This window comes from Talpa occidentalis, unplaced genomic scaffold, assembly GCF_014898055.3.
Source record: "Talpa occidentalis isolate TD23 unplaced genomic scaffold, MPIMG_talOcc4v2.1 talOcc4.7, whole genome shotgun sequence".
NCBI lineage: Eukaryota > Metazoa > Chordata > Mammalia > Eulipotyphla > Talpidae > Talpa > Talpa occidentalis.
This window is the reverse complement of record NW_023605083.1, coordinates 74,332,107-74,347,130: the sequence shown is the minus strand read 5'-3', so window position 1 is coordinate 74,347,130 and position 15,024 is coordinate 74,332,107. Positions and strand designations below refer to the sequence as shown.

Here is a 15,024-nt window from a genome sequence, read left to right as displayed (position 1 = left end):
TAGTCCCTTACTCATGTATGATTTGCAAATATTTTCTCCTATTCTGTGGGTTGCCTTTTCATTATGTTGATGCTTTTAATGTCTTCTTAAGACCAACTGGTTTAAAGAAAAAGGAGAATAATAGGGGAGCTATGCACATGTGGGGCAAGGAGATATAAAAGAAATCTCTGCATCTTCATCTCAATTTTGGTGTGAACTTAAAACTGCTCTAAAAATACAGTTGCTTTTTTTTTTTTTTTTTTTTTGTGAGACTCTCGCGCCGGCGGCCAGGGAACGAACCAGTGCTGCAGAGGTTGCCAGCAGCCTCACAGCCCAGTGCTCAACCGCTGTGCCACCAGGGGAGGCCCTAAAAATACATTTTTTAAAATAAGAAAGAGGAACATTATTATACATAAAATATAGTATTCACACCTGAATTTAACTGATTTTGAAAGATATTTTTATCTTAAGATTTTGGGCCTCCCCAGTGGCCTCTGCAGCGGTTAAGCTCTGGGTTGTGAAGCTGCCCACAGCCTCTGCAGTGCCGGTTCGATCCCCAGCCACAGGGTGAGGGTCCCACATGGCGCGCAGACCTCTCCTGCTGCCTGCTGCTCCCCTCAACAGTGTACTTCGTCAGTCTGCCTGCTCTGCTCTTCCCTTTGACTGTGGTGAATTCTCTCACCCTCCCGCGCTACTGACTGTACCCAGTGCTTGTATGAATAAATAAATAAATCTTAAACAAAAAATTTAAATAAAGCACAGACTGTGGAGGCTAATGCTACAGGGCAGCAAGGGGCACTAAACTAGCCAAGGACCAAGGACACTGCCCAAATAGTTTACCCATCACTGTCAGAGTTCTTTACCCAAGCGCAAAATCGTAAGACTACTCAGGCTCAGGAAACAACAAAGGGATTTATTTAACAAACCAGGGAAAACAAAGGGTTACTATGACCAAAAATGGCCTTTACCTTGCCAAAGACATGTGCAGTGTTACTCAGTTTTGCACAAAGGCAGTTAAAATGGTGTCTTCCCGCCACTGAGGATACAGAACTCCTGTCTCAAACAATAGGCCATATGTCTAAGATGGCATCTTCCTGCCACTGTGGACATGCTGCAGTCAGACTATAGGCCAGGTTCGACTCATGAAGACAGCAGAAAACACAACAGGAGATGCTCCATGAGCTGCTGGGATGCCCCAGCACAGCACCAGACAAGCGACACTCAAAACAATAGCAGCTGAACGAATTGACAAGCACCATGCTCATGCATCTTAACAAGATGCCTGGCTCAGGTCTTCACCTTTACCACCAAGCCACAGCTCAGTTAGAGACCTGGCTCTGGGTCTCCATCTTCTCCACCAGACCACAGTTCAGTGAGACACCTGGCTCCCTGGTCTGCTGTCTCTTCCACCTGGCCACAGCTCAACTAGACATCTGGCTCCCAGGTCTCCTGTCTTCTTTGCCAGGCCACAATAGCTTTTGAAAAGATCGGCATAGTGGGGGCCCAAATCCACTAACTCCAAATGCTATGAAGACTGCCCCATAAAGACTGCTCTCGAGCCCCTTCTTCAATCATTACTTATCTGTCACTCCACCCCACTTTTAGCATTTTCCTTAGGGCTATCTTTACCAGCAACCTCCTCCAGGGGGCACCACCTGTAGCAGTCTTTTGGCTTCAGCTACCGGTTGCCACCAGTTACAAGTACAAATAACAATAGAGTTCTTCTGATATTATTTCCAAGGAAGAGAAAGTCTGCTCATCAAAAGACAACATTAAAGGAGTGTGTAGAGTAAGGAAAAATGTCAGGCTTTTCTGCCCTTCCTCCATCACCTGGGCTGAGACTGGGCTTTTAAGGGCGGCATCATGGGGACGCCAGCAGAAGCCAAAAGAGAAGCCAAGAAGCAGCAGAACGAACGGAAGAGCAGAGAAGCAGAGAGAACGCCAGAAAGCCCAGATAGAGTGTGGATTTGCTGGGGGCTGAGAGGACTGCCAGCCTCCCGGCCCCCCAGCACCCCTGCCTGCCATATGCCTGGTGAACCCCAATAAAAGCCTGAACACCCACTGAGGACTCTAGGACTCTGACTCCTTCTTTACCCGGTCTGCTGGATCAGAAAACTTGCTTCGTGTCCTGACCTGACCCTACGGAGTGAAAATGCAGCTGTAGATTGGTGGATATATTTCTAATACATATAAGGTAAAGAAACTAGAATATTTAAAACAACTAGTTTTGTGTAAATAGAGTGAATTTACTCTATTCAATTTCAAAACTTACATAGCCATAGTTGTTAGAACAGAAGGGTAGACATATGATCAACGGTACTGAATAGAGAACCCAGAAAAGGTTTCACATAATTTACGGCTAACAGATTTTGGACAGGATTTTGAAAGCAACCCAATGGAAGAATGAGTTCCTTCAGCAAACAGTCGGGAGCAATTGTATATCCACAAGAAGACAAACACAAAACAGGGATACACCTATACCATGGAGAAATAGCAACAAAATGAAAAAAACTACTGATATATTCAACAAAGAAGAGATCTCATGGCTATTGAGTGAAAAAAGTCAATTTCAAAGGTCATTTATGTAACATTCTTGAAATGACATTTATAGAGATGGAGAAGAGATCAGTGGTTGTCAGGAGTCAGGAATGTTGGGGAGGGGTAGCATGAAAAGGGTATATGTGGTGATGGCATGGTTCTGTATCCTGAATTTTGGTGGTACATGAATCTACATGTGTGAAAGTGGCACAGAACGCACATACTCTATACTAGTGTAGATGGCAGGAGAACATGGAGCAGGATCTCTATGACCCAAGTAGATGGAGTAAAGGAGGAGAGTCCTAGAGCCCTCGGTGGCTTTTGCAGGATTTTATTGGGATTTACCAGACACATGGCAAGCAGGGGTGCTGGGGGGGGCAGGGAAGCTGGCAGGCCTCCCAGCCCTCCCAGTCCCCAGCAAGTCTTCACTCTTTCTGGGCTCTCTGGCTTTCTCTCGTGTTCTCTCTGCTTCTCTGCTCTACTCTCTGCTCTCATGGCTCTTCTGCTGGCGTCCCCATGATGCTGCCCTTATAAGCACAGTCTCTCAGCCCAGGTGCACTTACACATGCCCACAGCCCACTCCAGGTGCCTGCCATCAGGCATGCATTCAGGACCGCAGGGATCCATCATCAATCCTAATGGCGGGAGGGCAGAGAAGCCTGATACTTTTTCACTTACCCTATGACTAGTTTCCTGGTTTTTATATTGTACTATAATAAAATGTATGAAATGTAACTATTGGGGTAAATTGGGTGCAAAATGCAGGGGATCTCTGTACTATCTGTGAAGCTTCCTGTGAATATATATTTTTAAATTAAAAATTCACATTTAGAAAAAAACAGTTTTAAACCATAGGAGTAGATTAAATTCGGGGGAGCTAAGGAAAACACATGTCTTCATGTATATATGTGTGTGTGTGTGTTAATTTAATGCAACAACAATAATCCAGTTTATACTAAGTGGTAGGAAATTAGACATTGTAGGGGTAGGATGGACACTGAGCAGGTTTTCTGTGATCCCATGCAGACCAGGTAAAGGAGGAGTCAGGGTCCTGGAGATCTCAGTGGCTTTTGCAGGTCTTTTATTTAGATCTACCAGGCATATGGCAGGCAGAGGTGCTGGGGAGCCGGGAGGCTGGCAGTCCTCCCAGCCCCCAGCAAATCCTCACTCTATCTGGGCTCTCTGGTGTTCTCTCTGCTTCTCTTCTTCTTCTCTCAACTTCAGTTCATTCTTGGCTTTTGCTGGTTGTCCCCATGATGCCGTCCTTATAAACTCAGTCTCTCAGCCCAGGTGTACCCACTTCAGGAGCCTGCCATCAGGCATGCATTCAGTACCACAGGGTTCCCTCATCTATCCTAATGGTGGGAGGGCAGAAAAAGTCTGATACTTATACCTTACCGTACAATATGAACAAGACATTCAAGACCTGCTGCTATGGATCTCATAGTATATTAAACACACTAATGAGAGTGGTAGCTTCAGAGGACAAGCACCAAATACCTGCAAGACCAAACCATGAGATCAGGTAAGGGCTTTGTGGAGAAACTGATATTTCCCCTGAGACTTGAAAGCTATGCATTTTTCATGCAAAAGGTTTAGAGAGAAAGGAGGAGGCCATACTGGCTAGAAATAAAGGCATAGGGCCTCCCCTGGTGGCTCAGCTGGGCTGCGAAGCTGCCTGAAGCCTCTGCAGCGCCAGTTCAATCCCCGGCCGCCGGCGAGGGTCCCACATGGCGCGCAGACCTCTTTGCAGCGCACACTGCTCCCCTCACCAGTGTATTTCCTTGGTCTGCCTGTTCTGTTCCCTGCTCTGACTCTGGTGAATTCTCTCACCCTCCCCTGCTTCTGACTGTACCCAGTAATTGTATAAATAAATAAATCTTTTAAGAAAGAAAGAAAAGAAAGAAAGAAAGAAAGAAAGAGAGAGAGAGAGAGAGAGAGAGAGAGAGAGAGAGAAAGAAAGAAAGAAAGAAAGGCATAGAACAAGTCCTAGTGTCCAGACCTGTAAGAAGATAAAAGTTTGGTCTTGCTGCAATATATGGCCTGGGACTAGGGGATGGAGAATGGTGTTAGACAAAGCAGGGCCAGATCATAGAAGATCTGGTAAAATGATTTAAATGAAGTGGTTTCAACAGAGAATTGACATGGATATGAGTGGGCCAAGCATAGAGTGGGAGGCCAGACGGGAAGTGGTGGTGGTTGCTCAGATCAAGTGGTAGTGGTGAGGCTAGAAGAGGGCCATAGAACTTAAAGTATGGGTGCTAGAATTGATTTGAGTTAGTAACTGAATGGAGGTCATGGGTGAGGATGAAGAATGTGGTGAAGGTAAGGGAAGGAAGGGTGACTCTGGTATTGTAGGTGTCATTTGCTGAGATAGGGAGTGACTGGAAAAGACTGTGGTCTTGTGGGAGGTAAAATGAATAGATGAGTTCCACTCTAGATGTGTTAAGAGGTATCTGTGGGAGACTTGGTAGGGAATGTCTGGTAGATAGGTGACTCCAAGTTTAGACTTTCAGGGGAGATGAAGATGGAGGTCTGTGAGGCATTGCCATCTTTGTGCTTGGAACTCTTGTGAGTAAGATTGTCCAGGAGTGTGCAGAATGAAAAGAGAAGAGAATTGGTATTGATGGCAGGGATGGATTAGGAAATCCCCAGGCAGCAATATGGTCAGCTTCAAAGAAGTGCTCTGAAGAGTCGGACCTGAAAAGAGTTGGACCAAAAGAGCTTTTTTCTTCAAAGTCTCTCATCCTGCCTTCCTGCCACATTGCCACCTCACTCCTTCCTCTCAGTTTTCTCCCATGTTGGCATCAACCAGAATGTTTCTGTGATACCCCTAATCTCTGGAGGAGAGACTGACCAAGCCAATTTGGATGCAGACTCTATCTCATACCCTTAAGTTTGTGGAGGTATGGGAGGTTTATAACACAAACACAGAGCTGCTGAGAGTTGCTGCTTTGCATAGGTTGGTAATTAAGAAAGTCCATTTTACACTGGTTAGATACTGGAAGGTTGGGAAGGAGCCAGGGTGTTCTGCAACCATCCCAGGCTGTGTAGGTTCATCATCGGTTCATGCAGATGAAAGAGAACCTTGGAGCCCTTGGCATCATCCCCACAGGTCAGGAGAAACAAGCCAGCAGGAAGACAGCAACTTGCTCCCCCCATCTCGCCACCCCCCCCACCCCCGTGAATCCCAAACGCTCTTTTTTCTCTTACCTGTTCTCCACTGCTCTTCATTGCACTCTGCCACCCTGGCCTCTGCTGCTGCCCTTATATGCTCCATCTCTCAGTGCACCCACTCATGCAGGCGCACACCACACTCCAGGTGCTACCATCGGGCCTGCATGTAAGACCACAGGTAAGACCACATTGATGCTAATGGCAGGAGGGAGAAAAAAAAATCTGAAAACTTCCATTTACCCTACACAAGGGGAGCATAACATTTAAGGGGTTAAAGAAGAAGAGTAGCAAAAGCAAATGAGAAGGCATATCTAGAAAATTAGAAAAAAAAGCAGAAACTCAGGAGACACAAATCTCAAGAAGGCAACAGTCAAGGATCCAATATTGCAGAGTGCAGTGTGCACGTGCGTAAGTAGGTGCACCTGAGCCTAAAGACCGCCTATAAGGCCAGAGTCACAGTGGTGCAGCAGCAGAGAGCAGAGGACCAGCAGTAGAGACCAGCAAAGAGACCAGGAGAGAAAACAAGAGAGTCCAGAGAGAGTAAAGATTACCGGAGTCTAAGAGGCTGCCCTGCACCTGGTTGCATCACTACAAATAGTGTAGAAAGATCATTAAAATCCTGAAAAGCCACTGAGGGCTCCAGGACTCTCCTTTTCCTGTCTGCGCAGATCATAGAAAATCTGCTCTGTGCCTTGCTGGCGCTATAACTGCCTTTGCCTTCCACTTTTCCAAAGAAGGTTCCTAAGACGTCCTTAGAAGCAGTGGTTCCAAAATTTTAACATGCATCAGAATCACCTGGAGGGATTATGAAAACACAGATTTCTGGGCTTTTGATTCTGTGGGAAGGGTCTAGGGGCAGGAATGGCACGGAGCAGGTTTTCTGATCCAGCAGACTGGGTAAAGGAGGAGAGAGTCCTGGAGCCCTCAGTGGCTTTTGCAGACTTTTATTGGGATTAACCAGGTATATGGCAGACAGAGGTGCTGGGGGGCCAGGAGGCTGGTAGGCCTCCCAGCCCCCAGCAAGTCTTCACTCTGTCTGGGCTCTCTGGCGTTCTCTGGTGCTTCTCTCTGCTTCTCTTGTGGTTCTGCTCCATTCTGCTGCTCTGCTTCTGCTGGCATCCCAGTGATGCCACCCGTAAAAGCCCAGTCTTAGCCCAGGTGAATCCCAGATACATATGCCCACACCCTATTCCAGGACCGCAGGGTTCCGTCATCTATCCTAATGGCAGGAGGGCAGAAAAGCCTGATACTTTTTACCTTACCCTACAAAGGGTCCATGTGTTTGCTTTCCCAGTGAGATCCCAGGTGATACTGATGCTGCTGGTCCACATTGAGAATCACTACTTTAGGGCCTGGTTCTCAGAAACTAGATATGGGAATCTGGAAACAAAGCTAATTTATTGAGCACAGGAATGAGTAGGATTGTAGTGGCAAGAATGGACAGTGCAGGATCTCTGTGATCCAAGCAGACAGGTAAAGGAGGAGTCCTGGAGCCCTTGGTGGCCTTTTCAAGCTTTTATTGAGTTTACCAGGTACTCAGCAGGCAGCATTGTGGGGGGGCCAGGAGGCTGGCAGGCCTCCCAGCCCCCGGTGAATCTTCCCTCTTTCTGGACTCTCTGATGTTCTCTCATGGTCTCATTCTCTCTCTTTTGCTGGTTCTACTGTCTTCTGTTCTCCTTCTGGTGGTTCTGTTCCTCTGGCATCCCGTGACACCACACTTATGGGTTCAGTCTCTCAGCCCAGGTGAACCCACCTGCGCATGCCCACACCCTACTCCAGGTGCCCGCCATCAAGCATGCATTCAGGACTGCAGGGATCCATCTATCCTAATGGTGGGAGAACAGAAAAACCTGACAATCATTAATTACCCTACAAGAATGAAAATGTATATAGCTGAAAAAAAATTAGAAAGAAATATTGTGAAAGCAAGGACAATTATTAAAGGGAATGTACCATTTTTTTGAGAAGGATAAGGTTTAGCTTTATAATAAAGTTGTTAGGATATGCCTAGCATAAGGCAACCTGGCCCCATATTCCTTGTTGGCATTGAGAAGAATGCTGACTTAACATCCAGGTGTGGGTCCAATCGCAGCTTGTCACTCACTGATTTTAAGATGTTGTGTCAGCGTGAACACCTTTCCTAACTTCCATTGCCTCTCTTTCAAGTGGGGTTAGATGACTTCTACATTGTTTCTCAGAAGTTTAATGGGAAATCCTTAAGAAATTAGTTTTCAGGAGAGTTAATTAGCATAATTGGTGTATTTCCCATTGGTGTATATTTGGATTGATGCTGTTCTGTTTCCTATTTACATAATCACTAAATGTGTCTTCATAATTTTAAAAGTATATTTTTTCCTCCATCACTTCCCAAGTCTCTAAAATTTTCTGTATAGCAGGAAAGTTATATGTAGTATTTATGGACCTATGTTTTAGACAAAGACAATAGAGAATCAAATGACACCTGCACCACAATTTTGGTGTGTGGTGGACTGTAGGAAGGGAGTTTGGTGCCTCAACTCATTACATATGCCATACCCATTTGTGCTAGTCTATCTATCTGGATCTTTTGATCTGAATACAGTTGGTTGAAGTCCTCCTTCAAAACTCTCATCAAACTCTCATTTGCCACCCATAGTAAAGTTAAGCTGCACAACTAGAGCCGGACTGTTTATCCAGGATTCTGGCCGCTCCCTGAAGGGTTTGCTGCCTGGCCAAAATTTCAGATTAAGGAGGAGAAAGAACTGAGTGTACCCAGTGACCTTGTCCCTTAGTCTCCCCCACCCCTACTCAGTTCTTATAACAGAGGCCAGAAGTTTGCTGTTTATTTTTCCAAATTTATAAGGTTTGATTCATTGGCCTTTTAGAGTCCAATGAGTGGGGAGGAGAGGGATCTTCAAGAGAAAATGGGGAAAGTAGGATATGAAATCTAATCTCAGTTGTCCCTTAGTTGAGAAGATTTGTTGTTCCTTTCCCAGCATCCCTGCCTTGTCCTGTTTCTGAATTCCACTCACATTAACATTGCTAGTGTTGCTATGCCAAAAGGAAAGACTTCATCTATAAAATGTCTGGGATAGTAGTCAGGGGCTCTTGAGGTGAGTGTGGGCAAGAAGGGACAGTGTCATCAATCAGCAGCTCATGGGAAGGTGGGGAACTGGACTGAGCTCTCTGGGTTTGACCCCAGCTTCCTGACATTGGGTGAGTTATCCATTTGCTGACTCAGACTCTGAGTCTTCATATGAGTAATCTAGATGATAATATCTACACCAGAGGCTGTTGAATATATAGAATGTGATACTGTACAAAATCAGAGCTCAATAATCTCAGTTGCTTTTATAAGGTTTAAGGAGTATGACTTATGGCTATTAAGAGGGACTGCGGTTTTAGAACATTGGGGTGCTTTTTTTTTTTTTTTTGGTCAGAATGCAGGAAAGTGTGTTCAAAAAGTAGAGAAAAGGCCAAGAATGGCCTTTGGCAGTGGTTCAACTACAACCATTCATTAACACAGCTACTCATTTCCTCCAGATGCCTTTGCTGTGGTTTGAACTTCTGAGAATTGCACTTCCTTCAGTGACTGAAGGAGAGCTGAAGGCCAGACCTCTGGCAAAGTGTTGTCTTCTGAGGCAAAAATAAATTTTGTTACTCTTCTCTCTTCCACAGATGTCAGAGGACGAGCCTTCCGAAAAGGATGCCCTACAGCCTGGCCGCAATATTGTGGCCGCAGGTTATGCTCTCTATGGTAGTGCGACCTTGGTGGCTCTTTCCACAGGGCAAGGAGTGGACCTCTTCATGCTTGACCCAGTAGGTATCCAGTATGATGGCATCAGCACTTGGGCTCCATGGACTACTGTGCTCTAATTCCAGTACTGGGGCGAATTTACTGATTATCCCTAATATTTGCTTTTAGGGCCAGGAGTCTAAGTTGGGTAGCCAACACCATTATCAAAAATGTTAAAGACCTTTTCAGTTGATGATATTTGTGGTATTCTACAAGGGTCAGTTGTATCCATTTAGGCCTTGTCCTTAAAGAATTTATTATCTAAAAATGCATTCAACCTCACTGGTTTATGGGAATTCAATGATTTAAGAATCCCAATGCCACTGATATCCTGACAGAGCAGCAAAATCTGTCCTCTGCTGTCTAGAATAGTAGGCACTAAACTCTTGTGACTGTTACTACTTGCAGTGTGTATAGTGTGACTGGGAAACTGGATTTAAACATTTTTTGAATCAAAAAACATGGGTTTCTAGGTATGATTTAGGATCATACCTCTGCTTTGTTCATTCCTTTGCTTTGTTCCCTTATATTCTACATGTGAGTTAAATAATTTGGTATTTGTCTTTCTTCTTTTGACCTATTTCATTTAGTATACTCCTCTCCCCTCTAGTTTCATCCAGGTTGTTACAAATGGCAAGATTTCATCTTTTTTTTAAATAGCTGAGTAGTATTCCATTGTGTGTATATATGATATCTTAATCTACTCATCTGCTCTTAGGCACTTAGGTTTCTTCCATAAGTTGTCTGCAAGGAACATAGGAGTGCATATATCCCTAAAGTTAGTGTTTTTTGTATTTCTCAGGTAGGTACCTATAAGTGGGATCACTGGATCATACGTTTTACTTATTTTTAATATTTTGAGACCCTTCATATTGTTTTTAATAGGGTCTTGACCAGTGTACATTCCCCCAACAGTGAGGGTTTCTTTTTTCCCACATCCTTTCTAACATTTGTTGTTTCTGGTCTTTTTGATATGGATCATTCTCACAGGTGTGTGGTGGTATCTCATTGTGGTTTTGATTTGTGTTTACCTGATGACAAGTGATGAATGTTTTTCATGTGCCCACTGGCCATGAACTTCTTTGGAGAAGTTTCTCTGTAGATCTTTCTTTTATTTTTTTTTTATTATTATTTGTTGTTGAGTTATATGAGTTCTTTGTAGATTGTAGATATCAGCCCTTTGTGAGCTATGTGATGTGCAAGTATATTCTTCCATATCTCCATGGGATGTCTTCATTTTAGTGATAGTTTCTTTTACTGTATAGAAGGTTTTTGTTTGATGAGGTCACATTTATTTATTTTTGCTTTTTTTCCTTACTGTTTGAGTTGAGTCCTCAAAGACTTCACTGAAGTCAATGTTGTAGCGGGTTTTGTCTGTGTTTTCTTCTAAGTACTTGATGATTTCAGATCTTATATCCAAGTCTTGGATTATGAAAATTATTTAATTTTCTCTAAATTTTGTAGCTAGCTGTGACTAGTGGCTACCTACTGGACAGTGTGGACTTGGAGGACTTCTAATATATATGTTATCCCCATTGGGAGGAATAAATGGTAGAAAATTATTTTGTTAGATTCTGCATTATTTGCCTCACTCTCCACAATGAGAAAATGCTCAATGGTAGAAGGGGAAGGAATACAACTCCAGGGTAGAAGAAATGTATAGCAAAATGGTGATTGAAGGAAGAGGTAATTGATTAAAGTCACAAGAGTTCAAAAAGTACATCAGGGCCTTCCTAGTAAGTATGCATTAGAAATGTTCAGGACACTCAATACCTTCACTTGTGAATTCTATCAATTATGTGTCTAGGAAATCATCTATTGAATATAGTTCATCTAATTTGTTGGGATAAAATTGTTCATACTTCTGTTATTGCTAGTGTTCTCTTTTATTGTCTTAAACCAATGGTACTTCAATAACAAAATATTTGTAACTTACAGAATTTCTCTTTTAAATGCTGAGTGCTTATCCCTTTTGCCAAGTACTGTCAGGTCTTATAAAAACTCAAATAATTTTGACCAAAGTCCATATCAAAGTTTCCAATGTTCAATGATTCAAATTTAATGATTTATATTTCAATTTAATTTCAATGTACATATGTTTATTAAGCATCTGGTATGCCCCAAATCACAGTCCTAGGAGTGTAAATATAGCACTAATCAGAGAAACATTCCAATCCCTTGGAGTCTAAATGTTGATGTGTGTGTGGAGGGAACAGGGTGACAAACTTACAGAACAGAGTTAAACTAATTTACTGTATGCAATCTAGTGCCTTTTTAATGATAACTTTTCCACATATAAACCTAATGAACACAGATGCAAATTTCCTCAATAAAATTTTAGCTATTAGAATCCAACAATGCATCCATAAGATAATTCACCACGATCAAGTAGGATTTATTCCAGGGACACAAGGATGGTTCAACATCTGAAAATCAATCAATGTTATCCAACACATCAACAAAAAGAAATATAAAAACCATATGATAATATCAGTAGATGCTGAGACAGCATTTGACAAAGTACAACACCCATTTATGATAAAGGACCTTGAAATTCTTGGCATACAAGGAACATCCCTCAACATCATAAAGGCCATATATGACAAGCCCATAGCCAGTATCATTCTCAATGGCAAAAAGCTGAAAGCATTTCCGTTAAGATCTGGAACAAGACAAGGATGCCCACTCTCACCACTGCTTTTCCATATAATACTGGAAGTCCTTGCTAGAGCAATAAGACAAGAGAAAGACATACAAGGAATCGAAATAGGGAAGGAAAAAGTTAAACTATCACTATTTGCAGATGATATGATCATATACATAGAGAACCCCAAAAACTCCACAGAAAAACTAATTCAACTAATCAATCAGTTTAGTAAAGTGGCAAGATACAAAATCAACATGCAAAAATCAGTAGCCTTCCTATACACAAACAATAAATCTGAAGAAGAAATAAAAAAAAAATCATCCCTTTTATTATTGAAAAAAAAATCAAATACTTGGGAATAAACATAACAAAAGAGGTAAAGGACCTATACAAAGAAAACTATAAAACACTGTTAAAAGAAATAGAAGATACAAAGAAATGGAAAGACATCCCCTGCTCATGGATTGGAAGAATTAACATTATCAAAATGGCCATCCTACCAAGAGCAATTTACAGATTCAATGCTATTCCAATCAAAATTTCAATGACATTCTTAAAAGAAATAGAACAATTATTGATGAAATTCATATGGAATCACCAAAAACCCCAAATAGCTAAAGCTCTTCGAAAGAGAAAGAAGGAAATGGAGGCATCACACTCCCAGACTTCAAACTATACTACAAAGCCATAATCATCAAAACTGTATGGTATTAGAACAAGAACAGACACACGGACCAATGGAACCAAATAGAAAATCCAGAAATAAACCCACAGATTTATGGTCAACTAATCTTTGACAAAGGAGCAAAAATATGCGCTATGGAGCAAAGAAAGTTTGTCCAATAAATGGTGCTGGGAAAACTGGGTCGCTACATGCAAAAGAATGAAACTTGACTACTAGCTCACACCATGCACAAAACCCAACTCAAAATGTATTAAAGAACTAGACATAAGACCTGAAACCATAAAATACATAGAAGGAAATATAGGCGAAACACTACATGGCATGCACCTCAAAGACATCTTTACAGACACATCACCCAAAGCAGTGAGAGTGAAGGCAAAGATAAATAGCTGGGACTGCATCTAATTAAAGAACTTCTGCACAGCAAAAGAGACAATAACCAAAACAAAGAGAAACCCCACCGACTGAGAGAAAAGTTTTGCACACAACACTAATGATAAAGGACTGATCACAAAAATCTACAAAGAGCTGATGAGACTCAACAAAAACAAAGACAATAATCCAGTCAAAAAATGGGCAGAAAAGCTAAAAAGAAACTTTTCCAAAGAGGAAGTACAAATGGCCAACAGACATATGAAAAAATGTTCAACTTCACTTGTAATCATGGAAATGCCAATCAAAACTACAATGAGATATCATCTTACACCAGTGAGAATGGCACATATTAAAAGAACTAGTAACAACAAATGTTGCCGAGGTTGTGGAGAAAAAGGAACTCTCCTGCATTGCTGGTTGGAGTGCAAACTGGTCCAACCGCTATGGAGAGCTGTGTTGGAGATTTCTTGACCTACTAAACATAGAGCTTCCATATGATCCAGCAATTCCACTCCTAGGTATTTACCCAAAGGACACAGAAACATTAATTCCAAAGGGCACCTGCACCCGTATGTTTATAGCAGCACTATTTACAATAGCTAAGCTATGGAAACAACCCAAATGCCCAAAAATAGATGACTGGATCAAGAAGATGTGGAACATATACACAAAGGAATATTACTCAGCAATCAAAAAAGATAAACACATGCAGTTTGCAGCAACATGGATGGAGCTGGAAGGGATCATGCTCAGCAAAATAAGCCAGAAAGAAAAAGAAAAATACCAGATGGTCTCACTCATAGCAGTAATTTAGAAAACCTAAATAAGGGACCAGGAAAAAGACTAATTAATACAAAGTAAAAATCAAAATCAACAAGCAATATAAACCAGAGACATACAACGGGGTGGGGGGGAGGGCAAGGAGAGGAAGGATCAGAGTCAAAATAAGGGGGGGGGTGCAATTGTATGCGAAATATAACCAAAATGAAAATGCCTACATTGTGCAAAAATGAAAAATGATGTAAGAATTATATAAAATAAAATATTTAAAAAATAATAAAATAAAAAAATTTTCAGATATTATATTTGGAAAAAAAATACATTTCTGTGTCAGTTTGCTGATGCCCTGATTTCTTCATATTTATGAACAAGAGGTAAAACTGGAGAAATTTTACAGTTTCCAGATATTATTCTCATACAATAGCAAGCCTTTGGGGGTAAATGAAGATGCTCAGGCTTTTGCTCCATTGGCCTCTGTGGCTATCACCTGGGGACTTGAATGCAAGAGGAGCTTGGGAACGTGGGCTCAGGGTACCTGGAGTATGGAGTGGGCATGGATAAGTGGACACACCTGAGCTGAGAGACTAAGCATGTAAGGGCAGCATCACAGAGAGGATGGTGTGTGGCAGAGGACAAGGATTGCTGCGAGAGGAAGAGATCATGAGAGGACACCGGAGATAAGACCAGAGGAAAGATTCACCAGGGGCTGGGAGACCTTCCAGCTTCCTGGCCCCCCCAGAACCCTCGGCCCTCCCTGCTGCCTGCCTGCACTACAATGCCCTTTCTAAAATGGTTCTAGAATATTAACTAGCACCTTGACGGCACTTATTAAGTGGTGGGTAGATATCTGTTGTAAGTAATTTGCAACATTTACACCTCACAACAACCCTAGGAGTTAGTCCTACTGTAATTCCTACTTTGAAATGAAGAAAGGAAGCACAGAGAGGATATGTAATTCAATGGTTACTGGTGGAGCCAGTAGTTATTCTCACACTGTCTTATGCTTAACTATATAATACCAGCATGAATTTTGAGTAAACTGCTCTAAGTACAAGCTAAATATCCCCA

General features: G+C 42.3%; 1 protein-coding gene across 2 annotated transcripts in view; it reads left to right on the top strand.

Annotated features, from left to right (window-relative positions):
• FBP2 (fructose-bisphosphatase 2) overlaps window positions 1-15,024 on the top strand; it is a 66,613-nt gene that overhangs the window by 34,018 nt on the left and 17,571 nt on the right. For both annotated transcript variants that reach the window (XM_054689049.1, XM_037493841.2), the window contains exon 4: window positions 9,352-9,492. In XM_054689049.1, the coding sequence (XP_054545024.1) occupies window positions 9,352-9,492 (141 nt within the window). The remainder of the gene's footprint in view (window positions 1-9,351; window positions 9,493-15,024) is intronic.